The 22783-nt window shown below is 42.5% G+C and overlaps 1 protein-coding gene across 4 annotated transcripts in view; it reads right to left on the bottom strand.

Moving 5' to 3' along the window:
- Positions 1 to 4: 4 nt before the first annotated feature.
- Positions 5 to 22783, bottom strand: part of LOC121685785 (protein FAM161A-like) — a 25951-nt gene continuing 3172 nt past the window's right edge. The window contains exons 1-6 of one of the 4 annotated variants that reach the window (XM_042066544.1): positions 10138 to 10724; positions 9628 to 9756; positions 3892 to 4038; positions 2865 to 3001; positions 2145 to 2419; positions 5 to 1238 (exon numbers count right to left, since the gene is read on the bottom strand). In XM_042066544.1, coding sequence (XP_041922478.1) covers positions 5 to 1238; positions 2145 to 2419; positions 2865 to 2981 — 1626 coding nt within the window. In that variant the 5' untranslated portion in view covers positions 2982 to 3001; positions 3892 to 4038; positions 9628 to 9756; positions 10138 to 10724. Of the gene's footprint in view, positions 1239 to 2144; positions 2420 to 2864; positions 3002 to 3891; positions 4168 to 9627; positions 9757 to 10137; positions 10725 to 22783 lie in introns of those variants that run through there. The other 3 variants (XM_042066543.1, XM_042066545.1, XM_042066541.1) reach the window with 3 other exon arrangements.

The raw sequence follows: 22783 nt of genomic DNA, 5'->3' as shown, positions 1-22783 counted from the left end.
GCTCTCACACACTGATGTAGTGGCTCTTGCCAGCCAGCATCCGCTCGTGGCTGACGGAGAAGGAGGAGGCCAGGTTCAGGCTGATGCAGGTGCGCTGGATGGGCTGGATGTAGGACCACTCCCTCTCCCTGCCCCTCCGCACTCCCCTGCCGGTCTCCCCCTCCAGCTGCAGTCCCTTACCCACCAGCGACGGCTTCCTTCTCAGCGTCCAGTTGGCGTTGTCTAGTATCGGCCTCTCCGGTCCGTCCACGGACTCCGCTTCGTCTTCTCGGCCCTCTGGTTTCTCCTCAGATGTCTCCGTGTCCACATCCACTTCCATGCTCCCTTTCTCCCTCTCCAGCACTCTCCCTGCATGCTTTTGGAGCCCTCTGCTGGCCGGAGGCCCACGGTGCTGCTGCTGCTGCTGCTGCTGCTCCTGGTCTCTGCTGTGCATCTCCACTGCCCCGAGCAGCTGGTAGTCCTCGGAGCAGGCCCGGTAGATGCGGGGCAGGGGCCGCGCCTTGAAGACCCAGCGCTCCTCGCGGGAGCCCGCGCCGCTGCGGAGCGCCTCCTCCAGCTTGCGCTCCCTCTTCTTGCGCTCGCGCTCGATGAAGCTGAAGGGCTGCGGCGAGGTGTTGCGGCTCCTGCCACTGGCGCTGCTGCTGCCGCCAGCGCTCGATTCGGAGACGCGGTCCAGAGAGGTCGTTCGGCCCCTGCGCCCTGCGGCACTGCGGCCGACACTGCGAGAGCGCGGCGGGGCGGGTGTGGCGCGGAACTGCCGCCGGCACTCGCGCATCTCCTCCAGCTCGCGGCGCAGCAGCGCGTTCTCCAGCACCACCTCCGAGCGTGTCTTCACGTTGCGCCGCTTCTTGTCAGCCTCGCGGAGCATCATCTGGAACGGTTTGGGTACCGTCACTGGCCTGCTGGCACGCCTTCCGGAACGCTCCGTCCACGAGGATCGTCTGCTGGGAGCCCTCGAACGGTCCTTTGAGGCAGCACGAGTTGCCTTAGAGACGACCGAGGGCTCCAGTTGCACCGGAGGCTTTAAACTCTGAGCCTCATTGGTGGCATCTGCGCTGCTCTGTCCGCTGGCTCTCTCCTCCTTCTCCTCCTCCTCCCTCTTCTTCTGCTCTCCCTCCATCCCCTGGCTCCCAGGTGTGTCTGTCTCACTGACCGACTTCTGCTCAAGCTTTAAGTCCTGTTTGGAGATCGTGCTGGTCTCTCGCCCAGCTGGCAAAGACTCATTCTCTTCCTGAGCACTGTAGAGATAATCAGAGATAATCAGGCAGACTTTCCGTCTTTAGATTAGATTAGATTAGATTAGATTAGATTCAACTTTATTGTCATTGTGCAGTATACAAATACAGAGACAGCGAAATGCAGTTTGCGTCTAACCAGAAGTGCAAAAAAGCAGAAAAGTGCAATGTGATATACATAGTATAGACAGGTGGGGCAGTATAAACAGTATAAGACTGTTAGCGTAAGACATATAGTGCAGTGTAGACAGTAGTATACAGTTAAGAAGGTGGTATGGTTTACAGTAATATGAATTAAATATAAATATGTGCAATGTATTAGCAGTGGCCTTATAAGACCAGAATAGATATGGAAATGTAGTATGAACAATGTATGAACAACATGTACAGATATGTGCAGCGTAGTAAGAGTAACATTATAAGAGTAGTAAAAATAAGTGTATATGCAGTATGAACAGTTTAAAGAGCAGTACAATATTGCTATGTATAAGAGTTATTACAGTATGTACATTTTATAAATATCAATAGTGTACTATAGATGGGATAGGGTAGCGCAATTGTCCAGGGGGAGGGGGCTGTTGAAGGGCAAAATGTCTGCCTCTTTGTTGTCTCTGTCAGGGTTGCCATGGTAGTGGACACCTCAACAGGCACAGGCAAGGAGACATCAGGGGGAGAAGGCAGCCTGTGGTCACTTGCAATGTAAGTAGTACAGCTGATGCTACTATTGACTATTGAAAAGATAACAATACAAATATATTCACAACCTCATAGCAGGATAATGGTGATCAAATACCACTTATTTATTATTTCTACAGAGGTAATGAATCGATCATTCATCCCAAGAAGTGATAATGATGAATCGACAATTCAGTACGAACACTGCAGTGTTCACTTTCTTAATTCACATACCTGTCCATCTCATCCTTATCGTCCACCTGTGTCCCCTGAGACGCTTTGCCCTTGCTGGCCGTCAGCTCATTCAGGTACAGGACCTCCAGTTCGGCTATGTTCTGCAGGTGCATTCTCTTCAGGGCCTCCAGCTGAGAGTAGTAGTCTTGGTTGGAGAGGCAGGCCAGACCCTGTGCGTGCCGACTGACCAGCTCATACTCACATGGGGCAGATGGAGTGTGGTGCTCACCGACAGAGGCTTGCCCATCACTGCACTCAGAATGCCGATCAAAGTACTGAGGGAGTGAAGGGAGACACAGAGGTCATAACAAACCGCAGGAAGTCAGTCATGACCCTGCAGAAGCATGACATTCTCAATTTAAAGGTTAAGTGTCAAATATTTGTTGCCCTGGAAAACACAACTGTGTCATAGACACAATTAATTTGTGCATGGGAATTGGAAGATGGAGGGCATAATAGTGACATCTTTACTTTACTTTACTGTCTTAATATATTCTTATTGTCAATATATTGACAACAAGGATAACAGCACCTCTATTAAGTCATCTCATGAGTTAGTCCATGAATCATGGTGCAACTCACTTACACAACTCACACTACATTTTTTATGTTGTATTTAAATTTTTGCAACCGCCCTAAAAAGTTACTGAATTCTACCGAAACCGGGCCACTTCCTGTAACTGCTAGTACTCTGTGGCCAGGCCGGCCACATCCCCTCACCTCTGCTTCCTGCTCCTCTCCGTCCTCGCCACCCAGGCAGTATTCCAGCTCCCCTCCGTAGAGTGCCCAGACCTCGCTGACCCGCAACTTGGGCGTCTGCTGCACCACGGCCGACATCTCTGGCTCATCCAACCCCCCTGTCAGAGACGCCAAAAACACTCTTCAACGGCAAAAACACTCTTCAAACGCTCTGCTCCGTGCTCCGTCAGAGATTTTCTCTTTCTCTTGCTTCGGGGCCGAGGTGTTGTGAGACTTGACAGGTAGCCTGAAAACGATCACACTGGCTCCGCAGAAATCACTAGAATGCCGTTTTAATGTGAGATTATGCCAGAACCTGCCACCTGGACACACCAACAAGTCTCCTCCCCTGCTGCTGTTTGACTGTTGAGATAGGAGAGGTGGACAGCCTGAGACACCAGGCGTCCATATGCTATCCTCTGGCTTTAGAGCAGTATCAAGCCTCGCAGACATGATTTGAAGTGAGATGTCCCATTACATGGTACTTAATCAGCTTTAGAGCTTATGGCCATTAATTACAGTGTAAGCGTTGATCTTAATGACATGGTCACACTCATGACAATACACTCACTAGGCCTATGAGGAAGGAAGATTCAAACCACTGATTCAAACCACAATTTGCAACAGATCTACAGGCAAGTTTCACTATAAAAGCAAACACAATGGATATTCAGCAGCATGGCAGGTTTTGAGTGTTTGGAAGAATAAGATGGCAGTGGGCATGGTATTTGTTGTGTGCTTGTTTGCACAGCTGATATGGGAGAGTTCGAAAGAGCCTCTCCTCTTCCTAGGTGGCGAAATACTCAAGCCTCTGTTTTTTCCACGCAGCATCACAGTAATAGGCCTAGGTGAATTGTTTGTAGCGGTTAACACCTTGCCTTGATTGACAGCCATAAGAGGGGCGTTAAGGTCTCTGAACAGGTGCCACCGGTGCAGCATGGCTCAATCTGTTCATCCAGGTTGAAAATCCAAAGAGGGACCACACACACACACACACACACACACTCACCTCGATTTGGCAATCTGTCATGGGCAGCACCACCCAATCTGTTGATCCATCTGCCTGCCTGGCCGCTTGATCGCTGCAGTACAGCTCACATAGGCCACCTCCAGGAGACAAGGTCAAAGATGTAACCCAGCGGGAGGATGCAGAGCACTGAGCGTTGAGTGCAATGAGTATAAAACACAAGACAATACATGAATTAAAAATATGCTCACTTCTCACTCTTTGGATCCAAATATTACATACATTATTTGCTTCTAGCCTGGGTTTTCCCATGCTACCTTACTCACGCGATTTTATTCACTTTTGATTTTATTCATTTATGATTTTATTCAATGAGATGAGGTCTGACGTTAGCCAGGCTAATTTGCTTCTATGATTGTGTTTTGGCATGTTGCTAAATAGCATGTAGTTTCCATTTTATGTATTTCTTATTTTGATTTTATTCTTTCTTTGCATCCATCTATACCCACATGTATCACATGTCTACAAACAAATAACTGCTTGTAAGCAGCCACTACTGTACTTGTAGTCAGGGATGGATTACTGCACGGGCCTACCGGGCCCAGGGGCCCAAGTGGTCAGGGGGCCCTGAAGCCCAAGTCTTTGCATGGAATCATTGCCTCAATATCAACAAATCAGGATGTAGGCTATGAATCTGATTGTATTTAGTATTGGCCATCCCCAAAATGCACCAGAATACAGGAAATCACATCAAACAAGTTAAAAAAAATTCTGGGGGAGGACCCCCAAACCCCCCCTCCCACATATACGACAATTAGTGGGGGGCCCTTAGTACATCTGGGCCCAGGGGCCCGAAAGTTCATAATCCGTCCATGCTTGTAGTCTTTAAATATTAGGCCTCATGTTCTTGTTGTTTTTTTGTTTGTTTTTTAGCAGTAACTACTTTTGTTCAAAAGGTGGCGCCATTTAACAATATGTTTCTTGGCATACCTTGTGTAAACCCTGTCAGCCAAAGAAAACCATGTGGTAACCTCCGTCATCTTGTAATCTTGGGCATGACTGTCAACAGAGTCAACAACTGTATATATTGCTTCATCCATTGTCATGTGGGTGCAAAACCAAACACTATAATCACCCTTTAATCTCCTTTTCAGTTCCTCCAACACTGTGAACACAGGTCCAAGACTTCTTACTTTTTTGCAAGTAAGGCCTGTGTTGAATTGATTTTCACATTATTATGTTAGGCTGAGACGTGTACAGCTTCCTGTAAATGATTTTCTATTTGAGTAGAACTACCAGTACCCTACCTGTCAGAACAAGGTCTTCTTTGCCCGACTTGTAAGACTTGTAGGAATTGATGGGTGTAGCATGAAAACAAGGTCATGTTTTATCTACTCAGTATTGTGTGCAAAGACAGCAACTTATATTGAAATCTAGAAAATGAAGAAATAAAGTATTTTGTTCAGGGAATGTGGAGGGATGAGTAACAAAAGCAGTAGCGTGTTAGAGTTCAGTAACAGTTCCTCATTTTTGTATTATTTTGTACTTTTGTGCAAAGCACTTTGGCTTACAGCTTTTGTCTACACAGTGTGCTGTTGCCCAGAAATCATGCCTTGACTAATTATGTTGTCATTTTTTGTTTGTCATTTGTTGTCTGTTGGCTTTACACTGGCACTTCTTGTTTTCTCCCTCTTCGTGAATGATGCTTGTGTTCTCCTACAGTTTGTTTGTTTGCTTGTTCATCTTTCGAGGCCGTTGACTCCACCAGATCAGTCTGAGTCTGGGTCACATGTGTGGAGGTCTGAGAAGCCGCGGCAGCCTAAGTAAACACTTATCCACTCCAGCTTACAGACACACAGCACAGTAGCGCAGCTGTACCACCCATGCAGTAAATGGACCATGAGGCATGAAGAGTGAGGTGTAATTAATGAGGAGCTGCCAGGGGTGGATTCCCTTCAAATGAATCAGTGCTTTTGTGGAATCATTGTATGTCTCTGTATTAGACTCTAAAGAGTCATATTATAGAATAATAATAATAATAACAATAATAATAATAAGCTTTATTTGTATAGCACCTTTCATACATAGAATGCAGCTCAAAGTGCTTTACATTTGTAACATGTAACACAATAATAGAAAAGAATCAGTCATTCCTCTTCGTTGCTGTGGCCGTTTATGATCCAATCAGCAACATATCAGAAATACTTAGTATATATAGATAGGCTTTGCTAACAAATGCTTAGGCTAACAAATGCTTAGGCCCCGTTGATGTGGACTCTAAGCAGTTAGCCTTAGTATGTTCTTAATATTTGTTGTGATTATACAGTATGAATTTATATACAGACGTTTAAGGGAAATGATATGAATAGCCATATCATAATAATATAGTTTGTGATGCAATGCAATGGGCCAATCAATCCTAAATACTTCTTTGAGACACTGTGCCATGCGTCACACATTTGACTACCATAATTTCCCAACTATTAGCCGAGGTTTATATATTGATTTTACCAAATTTCTTCAGCTATGAGATTAACTAGATGCACCGCATAGCGGTACAAAATATGACCGCCGCTCAGTCCTGTACATCCGTTCCGCTAAAATAAATCACACTTCAATTTGTCTCCATATTTTACTCCATCCCCCACTCTTGAAACTTTTGTGTATGCTTGTTTGGCATGCCTGAGTGTGTGTGTGCGGCTGCACAGAAAGTAGCCTACTGGTGCTGAAAAGTAGCCTGGCTAGCGCCACCACTTGGTCGTGGTCTGGGAACCAAACGTTAATTTTCTCGTATTTGAAAAAAATGCCCAGATCCGTTTATTGGGTGCCACGGATGTCTATCAAATGCGTCTGTGCATTTGCTCCATGGTCTCCAGGCTGCCTTAGCAGCGTGAATCAAATCGCGCGCAAGGCAGCATGGGAACACCCAGGCTAGCTGAAAAGGTGAATAGATTGTAGAATAGCCAAAGAAGATGTAGCATTGTTATAAAACCTTTAAAATCTCTGAACAATCACAAGTAGGGCAGTTCATCACAGTTCATCCATTGCAACTGGATTGATGAAAGGTCACTTACACCTGTAGGCTACATTGTATTTGGGAAAAGCAAAAGGTATCAGCATAATGTTATTTATTTATTTATTTATTTATTTATTTATTTTTTATGTATTTTTAAACAAAAACATCTCTGTCAGTTCCATGCCGTTTTCAACAGCTATCAAAAACAAAGGTAATTTTTGGATGGATGGATTTTTTGTGAATGTTTCTTCTTCTACATAAGATTTTAGTCATCTTTAGTTCATGTAATACTTTATTGTCAATGCACAAATTAAGTAACAGTAGTCTGAAACGTTATTGTTAATGCACAAATTAAGTAACAGTAGTCTGAAACGAAATGCTGTTTTACATCTAACCAGTGGTGACATGTCCAAATGGGCCTTGATAAAATGCGTCGCTAGACTGTTCATACACATTTTAACGGGCCAAAGTTGAAGAGCTGTTGTCCGTTATTGTTCGTGCAAATATAGGCTGATTCATGTTCCCTCGCATTGTGTAACTGACCTCCATGGCTAGTCTGGCTTTCACCAGACCAAGCTCAATCTTTTAAGAAATCAAAAAATAAATAGCGGGCAGATCAGGCTGGGTTCACCCTAGGCTGTAGGTCCATAGGCACCCGATATTGTTTAATTTTCCGATTGAGATATCCACGCTCTGGCTATTCTAAATGCAAAAATGCATCAGGGAGTTATGACAAAACTGTAACTAACAAACTAGATCCTAATAGAAAGCTGTTAGCTTCCCTAAGCTACAGGCTTATAAGGTAGGCCTATTTATTACAACCTATAAATTGTCAATAGGTGCTATGCTGGCGACACAAATAAAATCTCCTTTGGAAACCAATGGCTTATGCCTTACAGTATCAAGCGGACTTAAACTGCCATATCGTGGCGAAAAGTTGTAATAAAATTCACGCAGCTCCATGAGTCAACGAAAGCGCGAATGATGTAGCCACTTCTAAATGGGACCCACTACACAGTAGCTTAAGGTGTGTTGCTAAAGCAGCCATAATGAAATTAAGGTGTCATTGTTTGGATACTTCACACACACGTGCTTTTTAATTTCACAGACTACAACTACCAAGCTGGAATCAAAGCACATCGATTCCCCTCTCATACCCTGCACGCACTTAAAACAAAATAAACAGGCGTCTCAGTCTCACGCATGTATAGGCAAAACTGTATCAGACCGGTGTAACGTTGGTAAATCTTCCATTGCACAGAATGATTTTGAAGCACGTCCAACAAATGACAGTCGAAAGATACAATTACAGTGCTGCTATCAATTTGCTTGGTATAACCGCATTTATAGTTTTCTACAAATGCAATCAATCAAATTTGCCTCCATCACTCAACCAACGCTATCGGTAACATTACCTAGGTCCTTATTGATATTATAAGATTAACGTACCTGCAGTAAAAACCAAACATGTCCGATAAACATCCTCAGATTTATTTCGGCTTCAAGAAGAAATGGTAATTACATTTCATGTCAACATCGTCCTATACTTATTAGACATTCTTTGCGGTAAACTACAGTCCTTGTAGGAAGCGTCCATTGTTTTTCCAACCCACTTTTAACTTCCAACAAAATTACGTCTCACTGCAACGATGCGCCATCTAGTGGACAAACGACTACTTATCGTCAATACTGGAAATGCAGCCATGATGATGATGATGATGAATATTTATTTTGGCTTTCTTTTAATCCTACTGAATTTGTAATTCGCCGTTCTAATACCGATAGTATGTGGGTGCCTGTGTGTGTGTGCATGTGTATATGTGTGCACCGCCACACAGACACCTCAGAACAGGAAAATGTCATCAGTATGTGATTAACCATAACCTTTGTATAGACAGTGAGCCTGGGTGTACATAAATGTACAAAGACAACACAATACAGCGAAGACTGCTGCTTTACTTCTCAGTTGTAGTTCTGAAGTCCTCAGTTTAGTTCAGAGTAGAGGGCCTATGAAAGATGTCATCTCTCAATCCAGATACCAGACACAACTGTCTCTTGTCTGATTTTGGCACCAGGATAGTGGTTATATTTATAAAGCTGGGTTATTAAGGTAAAAGCATCCAGTGTTTGCTTTGGCAAGCTCTGCCCATGTCCATGCTAAAAGAGAGCCTGTTTTTCCCACCTTATCTTGACGTGCTGTGGGTAAAGCCAATGGTGTTTTTCAGCATGCACTTCACCTATTTTTACACCAAGGCAGATCCCAATTTAAAACCCACTGCCAGTCCGCTCACAGGCTTCATCAGTGATGAGGGCCCTGTCCGGTATGCTGTTCATATGTAGTTGCTTTCGTTGCCACCAAAATGCTACGGTGCGCAATTCTTGGACTTTTCAACGGAAAACACTTTGGAGCTTGATGATGTGTCCATGTGTTACAAACAAAGCAGTGGGAATTGTAAAACACAAACTGTGTCTCAGCTGTTTTTACAGTGTTCATAACAAACTCACAGGCTCAGTTTGTCTATTACTTCCCAACAGAGGCTATTCATATATAATCTGTTGCTATTTCTCAATACTTGAATTAAGTCCTTCCTTGTTTCCTTTGTTTGGGTTCCCAAGGCCACTTTAAGACACCCTCTGACCTTTGTGTGGCAGCCACTTCAGAGGAAACAGAGGGCCCTCCAGATTTAGAACCAAACATGACAACACCCTGGGGAGACTCGGGTGAGTGGTCCACAAAATATTAGACTTACACACACACTTACACACACAGCTCCATGTCTCTGCCAGGCATCTGTGTCTGACATGTTCCTGTCATCAGCTGCTGCTCCACAGCGTGCCCACCACCATCACCACCATAATGACTTTCTTCTGGATAAGACATCTATTGATCCCTGGGAAGACACAGACGAAGATCACTGCCTTTTATAGCCAAGACAATCCTGGATGTGGGAGTGGACACTCAACCACTAACCATTTCCTCTACAAAGTCATACACTCATTTCTCTCTCCCAAGCCTCTTCCCAGACCCCATTGGCTGTTTACATTTTTAGGACTTAACAGATGTCCTTCCCTTCTCTGGACAGTGCCATAGAAAATGGTCTATTCTTTCACCGTCTCACTGACGCATTTGGCAAGGATCCTCGAATCATTAAAGAAATAAACACTGAGATATCATTTATTATTCATTCAGTGTTGTAAAAGCAAAATATGGATTGATCTCACAAACCCCAGCGGATAATCCTGAGTGTATGCGAGGACAGAAGCAGGCCTACCTGTGTCTAGAAAGCACATGTTTGTTCCAGCCCTTCCTTCTGGCCATTCTTCTTGGAGCCATGCCAAAGGAAACATGTCCTTAGACTGTTCGACTTTGTGTGGAATCTCAAGTATTTTATCATGTTGACTACAGTTCCTCAAATTACTTGAAATGTTTGATCATTCCCAAATGGCCAGCCCAATGATTTTCACTGAGATGCTTTCTTTGATGACTTGAATTCCGTGACCACAGGGATCAAAAAGACGGTGTTTATGATACAAGGCAGATTATGAACTGTGCATAAATGGGAACAAAAATATGTTAGGGGTGTGGCTCCATGAGAAATAATGACAAACGTCCCCATAGATACAGACACACACATTTATTCGCACACACTGACCCAAAGTCAAGTTTGCCTTATTACATATGTTTGCCAGAAAAGACAGGCTAGCCATCTCTCTACTTCTCACCTTTCCTTGTGCACATGTTGTATCTTGAACCAGAATGAAAAGCCAATTTATTTACCTATGGCAGGTTGACTCAGCCATGCCCTGCACACTCATGCACATATACAAATGTGTTTAGTGTGCTCCACCCTACCAGTGTCCCACATAGTCACCTGGCAAGCTCTTAGTCTTACTCTATGGCCCCCGTACCCCATAATAGCCCTTCTCTCAGAAAACACTGAAGGAGTGTCATGTATTTAATAGGCTAAATCTTGTGTGTTCTGTCAATCAAGCTCCTTAATCCCATATAGGAGTTCAAGTGTGCAGAGCAGGGAGAGATGGGAGGATACAGTATGTCTTGCAGGTCCCAGGAGACTCTGGGGGAGGTCTGAGAGGCTCTGCGCTAACCTCATGAGAGGTTAAGTGCCTTGCTCAAGGGCACATGGAAGGCCAACACGGGGGACACTGTTTATTCACTTCCCCCGAGCGCCATTCGCAGGTTTTCCAGGAAACCCAAACCAACAAACTGTCTTCACCAAGTTCACAGCTGAGCCATTCCACGTCAAATCAAATATGGTTATTGCTGTACTGTCTCAGATTTAGTTTAGACCTTGTATATGTCATGTAAAATACGTCTGTTCAAATCCTGTCTTTATATTTTTTCAGCCCTTGACAGAATGAACTCTGTTCACTGTGTAGAACGGAAGACATAAATGTTCTCAGTATGACTGAGCGAGAGGGAGAAGGCTCCAAAAAGAAACTTCACACTGTACACAGGCCTGACCAAGATCCTGTGTGATCAAAACATAGCCTTTTTTTTAGAGATAAATGAAGCATATTTTTGGAGCCCATATACAGTGTGCAGGCCTTCTCCCTCTCGCTCTCTGACACGTTTGTCTAGCACCTGTAAACACTTTTAAATGTGCAGACCAATCCTCCCAGGGGCGTGCAGAGACCTTTGAAGGGGCAGGGGCTCAAATTTTAAAAAAGGGCACATGGAACAAAATTTTCAGAAAACGTGTTAACTTTATTTAAATTCTAGCATTATGCTATTTCAATGATGATGGTGGGACAGGCTATTACAGTATATGGTTTAGCAATTTGCAAAGTAGTCTAATGTACTGATAAACATTTTATAAATGTTCATATTTATTCATTATGTATCAAGAAGAATGGGTGTAAATAGCAGACAGAGCTGTAACACATTTTTCTCATTTCTCTCCTTGGTTCTGAAAATTCAATAGGAGTGCATGTACTGTAGGCCTACTGTAGCCAGGGCACAGACAGATAGGTCTTTTCAGTTTCAGCATTAGGCTATTGTCTACACAGAGATCATAGGCTATAAGGCTACATCTTATTGATTAAATTCAAAGCTAATTTTAATAGCCTAGAAATCTAGACGCACCCTAGCGGCAGCAAATATGTTATTGCCTAGTCTGGCTTGTCAGGCTATAATTTTAATGTTTATCACAGTGAACTACCACTATTAGCAAGCTGGTGTCTTGCAGATTCGCGTGCTGTGCGTGTGGCCACTGAGTGAAATGACGCTTAATGTAGCCTACTGTAAACAGAGAACGACGTGTGGAGTTGGGTTAGTTAAACAACTACAGTAGTCTATGTCGTCGGCTTATGACGATTTAGAAAAGGTTTGCCTACTCTGTTTTATGAACTAGGTCTACTAACCTAAGCTACTATAACATAGTAGCCTAACCTAAACAGAATATGTTATGAACGTTCAGCCTTAGATTTTCGAAGCTGCCAGGTTATTGAAATGGATGGACCATGACATGGTTAAAACGGGTTTAATAGCCTACTTCATTAAACATGAAACAACTTTAAACATTTTATTCTCTATCTCTAAGCTGAATACTATTGCATGTTCAGATAGGCTAACTGCCACGTGACCTTACCGTGCTCCCAAACGTCTCCAGCAGCACTGTGCCTGCGTGCACCTTCTGAGAGTTCACTGAATGTATGACGTCACGGATTGGTGGCCGCAAGTCATTTCAATTAACACAGACAATTGTTATTTTTGTACATTTCTAATTTCACAAACTATTAATGAGACATTTTAGCGAATATTCACGTTAGAACTAGCGGAAGTATTACACATTTTAAAAAGTAAAAACGAGTCTTGTCAAAAGGGCACTTGGACATCAAAGGGGCAAAAGGGCAGGTGCTAGAGCCCCTGTAGCTAGTGATGGCCAAAGCTTTGGTCAACACCTGAACCACAGCAGTGTGAACCTAGGGACACTAGCTGAAAAGCAAAAAGATGGCCGCCACACATACATTTTTCAACATAAAAGTCCTTAGGAAACCAATATTTTTGGTTACACTGGTTTGGGTAAGGACTTTTATGTTGAAAAATCTACATGTGGCAGCCATATTGGATTTTTTTTCATTAGTGTTGCTAGCTTCACACTGCTGTGGTTTAATGGTTCACCAAAGCTTCATTTGCCCATCACTACCTGTAGCCCCCCTTCTCTGCACGTGCCTGAATCCTCCACTCAGTATGACTGAACCATTAAAAGTTTGTATACCATGCTTACCCATTTTCTATAAGGCCCTAGATATGGAAAAAGATCCAGAAACAATCTATAAATAGGGCATTGGTTGAAGAATCAAGTAGTTTACACGCTTACATTTAGCTCAGCTATGAAAAATGAGTAATGGTCTGTGCATTTGACTCAATGGACTTAAGACTTTGCTCATTACTTTCTGTTACTTTAAAACAGGTTGGCTTTGTGTTAGGATGTCCATTACAACTTATGACAGACAGAAAGAAAGTTCATACCATGGTAAAGATGTCTGATTTTCTCATTTGTGTTTTTTAATTAAAAGGGATATTCTGTGACATGAGTCACATGAAAAGGTCAGTTGGTCTAACTAAGAAACTTTCCAAGCCACTGTTAAACCTTTTAACTGGGAACTGAAACAAATAGACTGGAAATGTTAAATGAAATGGGAAAACTGGAAATGGAAATAAAAATGTAGGAAATATACCAAATCATTACATTGGTGCAAACACATGGCACCTGATAACGTGCCCGGCGAGCATGTATGTGTTTGGGGCAACCGTGGCCTACAGGTTAGGGCTTCGGGCTTGTAACCGAAGGGTTGCTGGTTCGATCTCTGACCAGTAGGAAAAATATGGGTGGGGGAAGTGGTTGAGCACTGCTCTCCCATGCCCACATCCAAGGCTGAAGTGCCCTTGAGCAAGGCACCTAACCCCTGCTCCCCGAGCGCCGCTGTAGCAAGGTAGCTGGTAGATGTGGCAAGGTAGATGTATGTACATTTGCGAACGTAGTGTTATCAGCGTCATGGACACACCGCATATTGCGAACGCTGTCAGACCCAAGTTTCCGTCGTATTTATCAATCGTTCAATCCTTAGTGTAAACTGCGCTTTTCTCCGCCCATAAACACAATTTACGAACGTCCACAACTGAATGGCAGCGCCTACATACAAGCGCAGTTGAATGAAGTTAACTGATGACATCATTAAAAAGACGTAGGCTATGGAAGATTGGTCAAATCTAGCAAGTAGGAAAGTTTAAGTGAATGACATGAAAGTGAAAGTAAGACATTCGGAAGGCCAATGAAAGTTGAGGTTGCTTTTGGTAGTACAAATACTTTCACCACAAAAACTGGTGCTCTAAATAGTGATTCTGTTGTCTTTGAAAGGTTCTCTTATTGACGCATTGAACTGCAATTTGGATTAACACCTGCTTTTACAAGGCGGAAGTACTTAGGCGCAGAATAGACGTGCGCTTTCAGGAGCAGTTTTTGTACATACCGCGGAATACATAGGCGCTCTTTACGCTTCCCCTCCCATCTTGTTACGCTAAACTCCCACTTTCCCCTGGATCCTCCCATGAATGCATATGCATGACACAAAAAAATGCAATTAGCCATGTTCAGCTCCTGTGACAGGCAGTTTGCGCTTTTACATCATTGCGGCCTGTTTGTACATACCTCGCAATGATTTTACACGCACGTTGCGAAACAAATACGCCTGAAGTGGGCGCAAACGCGTTAGTACATCTGGCCCTGAGTGTTCACTGTGTGCTCTGTGTTTACTAATTCACGGATGGGATAAATGCAGAGACCAACTTCCTTGTATACGCAAGTATACTTGGCCTAGAAATCCGCTAGCTGCCTGTGCCCTGTACACTGTAAAAAAACAACAAAAAAAACACAGTTCTTGTGGACAGCCCAGGGGGGTATTTCAAGTACATGGTTTAGTGACAAACCTGAGTAAGTTGACTGAGAATAAGTGGTAAACCTCCCATTAGAAGAGCTGTATGGCTTCATTCTCCTTACAAAACAGGGCTGTAGGATGTATCACTTACTCTGAGTGAACTTACCCAGGTTTTATCACTAAACTACGTACTTGGAATACCCCCCAGGCTCCAAAAATGGCCTGGACCATAAAAACATAACAAATTGTTCCAGCCAATCACCGACGATGCGAGTTTAGGAGAGTTTCAATTGCACGGGAGGGAGTAGCGAGCTAGTTAAGGTAATGTTTCAAACTCTGTACCGCATACTCTCCCATGACCAGTAACCAGTGGTGGAGGAAGTACTGAACCTCAGTACTTAAGTAAAAGTACAAATACACAGAGAAATATTTACTTTAGTAAAAGTAAAAGTACCACAATGACAACCCTACTTAAGTAAAAGTAAAAAGTACCTGCTTTTAAATGTACTTTAAGTATTAAAAGTAAAAGTATTTGCATAATGATTTATTCTCTTAATATCTATATTTTAAAAGGAAAAATCAGTATGGGCTGTGGCATTTTAATTAATCTAGTTTTAGGTTATACTCGACTAGATAGTTTTAAGTTAATGCAATTGTGCTTACCATCTGTGGCCCAGTTTACATTCTGACCTACAATTCTGTGACTGTAATTCTGGTTATCTACTAGGGTGATCTGCTGAGTAATATCATTCAGCAAAACACGAGAGCCTGAAGTTTAACGGGGTAGACAAGGGAAACGTCGGGTGGATCGTAATGCCAATTATGCTGATTGAACAGAAAAGTTGCTGAGAAAGGTGTCTTTATGATTAAGTTCAGTTTCACTTGCGCAGACGCATAGGCATTGAATGAGCGCTCACGTTACTACCCCCCAGATGTAGGCTATGCATCTTTATTTAATCACACACAATTAAGGAATATTTCCTCATCTGGAAAATGTTACGTTTTTTCCGGCCACCGGTTCATTAATAGTCTACCATTCATTTGTGCCGCAAATGATCAGACGTGTGACAGAAGCATGGGCATAGCCTGATAGCAATCTCATCGGAGAGGAGGCCCTAACACTGCAGATAACAGACAGAGAAAGGCACAGAACACAGTTGCATGTACAGTGTAGCCATGGGTCTGGTGAATATAGCCTACCGAATGCAGATGGCTAAGCTCACGCTTTGCCTGGTCTAGACTAGAAGCTTATGTTTCTAAGAATGCACGTAGCGCTCCAGAATCTTTGGTAGCAACCCCCCGGTAAAACAAACGTGTTTGTCAGACAGAAAAAAACTGATCATAAAATGTATCGTAAAAAGGAACGATGGTGTTGTAGAAATGTAGCGGAGTAAAAGTACAGATAATTGCTGTAAAATGTAACGAAGTAAAAGTCAAAAGTATGCACTATAAATTTTACTTAAGTAAAGTACAAATACGTGGGAAATTTACTTAAGTACAGTAACGAAGTATTTGTACTTCGTTACATTCCACCACTGCCAGTAACATTTGCCTCCTGAACGTGGTGCAATTAGGCTACCCACTGAGCTTCTGGCCTGAGGTTAACACGTGGTCGGCCTGCCATACATCTCCTTTAGAAACTATACTTCATCAATGATTCAAGGTTGGGTGCAGGCAAGATGTCATGGCACATGGTCTACTTCTATTTTGCACACTTCCTCAACATTTCTCTGTAGACCCAACCCCACGCAAACCTCTGACATTGACACATCCTCCCATTTCCCCACAAAACCTTGCACGCCTATAACTTCCTTTACGGTGACTCATTATTCTCAGGGGGATTTGTGTGACTCTTGCAGGCTAGCTTGTTGGTGTCTGAGAACAAGATGCAAACTAAGCCCATTGGAATCTACACTATGTTGAGCTTGATTGTGTTTCCTGACCATACCCTACAGTGCCACAACACCACTGAATCATCTTAAAACAGGGGGACAAGTCATATTTACGCTTCATTTTAATGCTGATGTTCAAACAACCATCCAGTAGATGCTTCTGTGAAGTTATAGTAGAATATTTATATGCAGTTGCACCCCTGTAATGAAACTAGTGCGTTAGCATGATAGTGATCTAAAAAGGACTTGCAAATTGTGTGCTGGGCGATATCATGCAGTGGCACACACAGGCATGAGAGAGAAGCCCCTATCCTGCTCAGGTCATTGAACCCGTCAAACAATAGCCACTGGTACGGGACACCTTTCGGGCTCAGACCAATGTCATCAACAGCTTGGAGTCAGCTGCTTGTGACAGGCCTGTCCTCTGTCCACCATCCCCCTCCATGCAACCTCATGTTTTATGGACTTTAGAAGGGCCCTGCTCAACTAAGTGTGCATGAGTTCACACACTGCTCACCTTCAGTACAGCCTCACGGTCACTTGCTGGATCACCCGCCATTTCTGGCAACCTACTGTAACGACGAAGCGAACGAGAGGCCAGGGGGCACGTTGATGGGCATCATGACAGAGTGCATAATTGATAAGCGATGACAAGACCAGGGTGCAGAAACATGACGGATGTTCCGCACTGCTCTGGTGGCACTGTGTAACCCGAACCACACTTCCTCCTGCCCCCGGTCAGACCCAGTCCCAGAAAGCTTATAATTGTGCTCCAGGTATTGTCATGTCCATCACAGGACTGGCCTGGCGCATATTAGCGGATAGCCTCTCACTCTGATTATTTCGAGGCCAGATATTGGCAAATGCAGATTGTTTTACGTGAAGTAAGCATAGTTGGATTCATTGATATACGGAAAATTATGCGCCAGCAACCTTTTATTGCTCCATTAGAATAGCTTTTCTCTGTCCTCACAGATGCAGGCTGTCTCCTCCAGGAGACAAGAAGCATTTACATTAAACTGATCTGCAATCATTAGTTATTGATTTAATGGTGAGAAATGGCAAAAGCACTTTCGCCACTCAGTGCATGGCTTGGAACAGCCCTGAGTACCATAATGGAAATTTACCCAGATGCTCCGCAGTTAAAGCCAATTAGAGTGACAGGGCTCCTGAGCATTGGTGGAAAAGCAGTGAGCCCTGTTTGTTGTTGTGCTACCACCTCTTTAGAAGTGTTGTGGGCTCACATTTTGAACGCCTTCAGGCTACAGAGATCGTTATCTCCTTATCAGTTCTCAATTCAACAGCTATTCTGTTTACAGTACGCATGTAAGACTCTCAGGTGTGCTCAGACGATTTCAGAGAGCAACATAATATAGGCCTGGTAATGTCTTGAAAGAAGCCATTGTAAATGTGTATGTAACTCTAGTGAGAATATTTATTTAAGCAGCTCCTTTCTTTCTGACTATGCACCCCTACTGCTTTAGTCTCCATGGAAATGGATTACACTGAGGACAAAACATAGACTTGTGCAATCTAAACCAGTGTTTTTCAACCTTTTTTGTGCCACGGCACACTTTTGACACTTAAAATGTCCCACGGCACACTAACATCCTGTGTGAAGAAAAAATAAACATAAACAGATATGGCCTTATTCTGTGAATACTAGATATGGGGCCCCCGTTGTACAATGCCTGCATACCACAAATAGTGCAATCATACAATCAATGAGAGCATGTGGTTATAAATCATTTGATGCAACAGTTGCTTTTCTGGACCAGTGAGTGACATTTGGGTAATTTTCTGCGGCACACCTGATGATCTCTCACGGCACACTAGTGTGCCCCGGCACAGTGGTTGAAAAACACTGCTCTAAACGTTATTGAATATCAGCACAACACCAAACCGAGTGATAACACAATGGCCTAAAATAGGGAGGGAGAAGCATGGCACTGCCATTGACTTCCGCATACTGTTTAGAATTCCAACCAGCAGATTAGTAGTATTGATCCTACTATTAACCTAGCAAAGGCATTTTACAGTGAAGCTTCTAGGAAATAGATGAGAATGAATAATAATACAAAATCATCACAAAAATATGTTTTTACTGTTGTTGTTTATAAAACAAAGATAGAAAGACTACTGAAAGTGATGAAATGGTACATCAAAGCCATGAAGTTATAATGATCATAAAGGTCATTATATATTCACCCAGAAGTTGGGGTTCCCAAGATGTGTAGAAAAATGTCCCCCTGCTCTTCTTACGTACTGTCCTAAGGAAAACCACAAAGTTTCTTTTTCTATTGTATTCTGTGGTGCCTATAACCCACTTCTTGCCATTTCAATAACTTTCCAAATTTCCCTCAGTTGAATGAAGAGCTGGTCTGAGGGGATTTTAAATAACTGGATTGTTGAGTGACATAAAATATGCAGTTAGCTTTGATTGAATTATGGTTGATTTTCAAACAGCCCAGCCACTTTAACATAGCTGGTTAACAGAGGAGCTAAAGGCAGAGTGTGAATTATGCCATGACATTTGAGAGGATGTGTGTGTGTATGTAGGCCTATATGTGTGTTGCCCTGCCATGCCCCTGTCGACAAAACAGCTATGCAATTTAAAAAATACACAATACGCCCCCCCCCCCCCCCCCCCCCCCACACTTCACACCATGGCTTAACTTTGCACTACGTCCACGGAAATATTGACTTGGCATACTGTTCCAAGGTCACTGGGGTTGAGGGAAATACGTGCTAAGTAGGATGAAAAGGAGGCTGATTTTGTCACTTTGAGGATATAACTGAAGCAGTTGAAGGCAATATGTTTAGGAGCACATGACTATGAGAGAAGAGGAAAAAGAAGTAGGACTGAGGCAAACCTATGTTTCAGAACTGTTCAGTAATAACACACTGGATTTTCATGCCTGAGCTGGTCACAATTTGCAATCTAATAAATGGCGGTGAATGTTGGTCATAATCAGGGTTGGATAGTAACTGATTACAAGTAATCTGGATTACGTAATCAGATTACAAAAATAAGTAACTAAAATCAGACCAAATTACATAAAAAAATGTGTAATCAGATTATAGTTACATTCTCGAAGATTACTTGATTACATTTTGTTTATGTGTTTCAATACATACAGGGATTGACAAAAACACATCAGGAAGTAGTCTATTTTAAAATAAAATACCAAATACCCTCTTTATAAAGTTTATCAAAATAAACTGCATCAGCAACAAAATACTGTATTTCTGTACTTTGAAAACACTCAAAAATACTTTTTTCAAGGGGGCATGGAATCACTTTGTAAATCAGCTTTTTTATCCCAAACATTTAGGCTATAAAAACTTGATTAAGGCTACATAGGGAATATCACACACCAAAAATTCCAAAACGGTTTAGTAGTTCTAAACAGGCAAATTTATGAGCAGGGATGGATTACTGAACAGGCCTAACAGGCCCAGGGGCCCAAGTGTTCAGGGATCCCTGAAGCCCAAGCCTCTGCGTGAATTCACTACTATGTTCTCCAGCACTGAAATTGGAATAGGTCCCCTCAGTGAAATATTATAGGTTATGTTATATAATATGTCTTAATAGGGCCCCTCAATCATAGGTTATATTATTCACCCTGATATCTCACGGGGCAGTCAAATAACACAGGTCACACTATGTGTGATAATCATGCTTTGTAATTGCCATCTTTTTTCACAGCAAGATGCCTTAAATGTGTTGATGGTTATATTTTGTAAGTATCAATCTGTCATTCATTTGCAGAAAACTTGCCAGAAGTAATAATTTAAGGGATTTACTATTACAGAAGTAATAATTTAAGGCCTTTTAGCACAACCAACCGCGACCCAGCTAGAGAATAAAATGGACGACTATTTTTTCCACTTCTTGTGAGTGGTTCTGTGCAGAAATATGACCAGTTGATAGTCATAATTGTGTATAAAAGTAAAGGCTGTGTGCTACAGTGTAGCAGAACTAGGGTGACCACCAACCAGACTCTGAAAAGGAGGACAATTTATAAAGTGAGGACAAATTGGCCAAAATGAGGACACCTCCCAATGTCTGCTTATATTCCAGTTGTGTTACTATAGCTGGCACATATCTGTGAAGTATGTATGTTGTGTATGTTAACTTCCTTTCCAACACCTTAAGAGTTGTGCTAATTGTGCCAGCAGCCTGGGCTTTTAGCTCGATTGTTAGCACACTCGACTCTCGAATCCAAGGTGTTGCTGTTTGCATTGCGAGAGTGCAAATCAACACAAGACATTGGCGCCGTGACCCGGATCAGGAGTGCGGTTTTGACATAAATGACGTGCCTATACTGAACTGCTGTGCCCCAGTAAAATCTCAAGTCCAGTTTCAACTAAATTGCTCAGAGTAGGCTTACTCGTCACATATCACGTGAATGAAATATCTCACAAACTCTTCACTCAAAACATGACAAACCCTATATCACAATAAACTGCAGACCTTACCTAATACGAGGAAAGCATGCATCTGTACAATAAGCGGTTCCCGAGTAGGCCTAATCCGGTTTTGGTTGTTAGCTTCCATCATTCTGTATGGTAAATGGTATACATTTTTTGCTGTACTGTAATGATGCTGAATGAGCTGTGTACGCGGCAGAATTTTGGTTGAAATAATTAGCGGGCTCTAGTTGCGAGCCTGCTCAAACTACACAACAAAAATCGGACAGACCTGAGTCAAAAGTTTGTCGGATCCAACTGACACTGGGCTGAAATCAGGTCAACATCACAGTGTCTGCTTGGCATAAGTCAGCACCAATTAGCTTCCATCATTCTGCACTTTTATGACATCACACAGATGTCTCAAAGAGATTATTTTGCAGTATTTTTAAAATACAAAAATACAATAGTATTTTTTAGTATACAAGTATTTTGATAGGAAATACAGTTTACTATCTTGAATGAAACTATCCATTTGAATGAAACTATCCAAACCATCCTTTATCCTGTGATAAAGATACAGTCAGGTATCTGAAGGCCAAGGTAGAAACAGTGACTGGATGTTCAGATATCTATGTTAAAGTCAGGCCAAATCTCACAGCAAACACCAAGTCTGCTCACAAGAGCCAAAACTGGCCCAGAAACAACACCGAGCTGAGAGGGACACCATGTTGAAGGGAATACATGTTGGAACAGATTTACAGTTACACAGTTTAGAGATCAGATGAGAGATCTTGGAAGGACATGAAAAAACAACATCAAACATTCTAATACAATTCTCGGGATAGGAGTATTCCGGGCAAACAGATCAGACAGCTCAGACCAAGACAACATGAGCTTATTGTTTATCTTGAGTCCTCAGTTGGTTCTAAGAGTGTCCGACAGCACTGTTTGGGTAAAGTTTGCACCATTTTAATGATTACTTTCCCAGTATTTACATTTTGCTCTTGCCCCTTGGCTGACATGCATTTCTTCAAGAATGGGAGGTGGTTTCTTATCAGACCAATGAATTCCCATTGTGACTAATGTGTCACTAGCCTTTACTCACTCAAGGTCGTTTAATTCACAATGCAAAAACAGAGAAAAAGCTTCACTTTCACATGGGAATGATGCCCCACTGCTACCAAGGGAGACAACTTGAGAATTTCCTATAATAAAATGTTATGTCTAAGAGGGCATTTTACTACTGCCTGCCTTTGTTTCAGAGAGCAAGGAAAACCTGGGCTCTGAAAAACCTGAGGTCTAAAACATCAGTATATGGCTAAAAGTTACTCAAAACTACTCCCCTGCAGAAAAAAAAAAAAAAAAGAATGCTGTGCCGCCACAGCAAAACCACACAGAGTCAGTGTGTGGTCAAAGGAGCATGTTGTGTTGTTGATAGATATTTTTTTCGATGATCAAATAAAATGCTTTGGATATCTTAAAAAATTCTAATTCTCAACAATGAGAAAAGATAAGTCTAAAATGATTGGGTAGGTTTGTTTTTGTCCAACTGTTTAAAAACATGTGGTTGTGAATGAGTAAGGTTTGTCATTGTTTACCCATTGTAGACACAATATAACCTTCATACAGTGAGGATTTCTGCACATGTGTACAGTGGAGGAACAGTTAATATGTTTTGGTATTGTCACATATCCTTTGTGAGATAACATAA

The sequence above is a fragment of the Alosa sapidissima genome, chromosome 16 (genome assembly GCF_018492685.1).
Source record: "Alosa sapidissima isolate fAloSap1 chromosome 16, fAloSap1.pri, whole genome shotgun sequence".
Lineage (NCBI taxonomy): Eukaryota > Metazoa > Chordata > Actinopteri > Clupeiformes > Clupeidae > Alosa > Alosa sapidissima.
The sequence above is the reverse complement of the archived record's forward strand: the minus strand, read 5'-3'. Positions and strand labels throughout refer to the sequence as shown.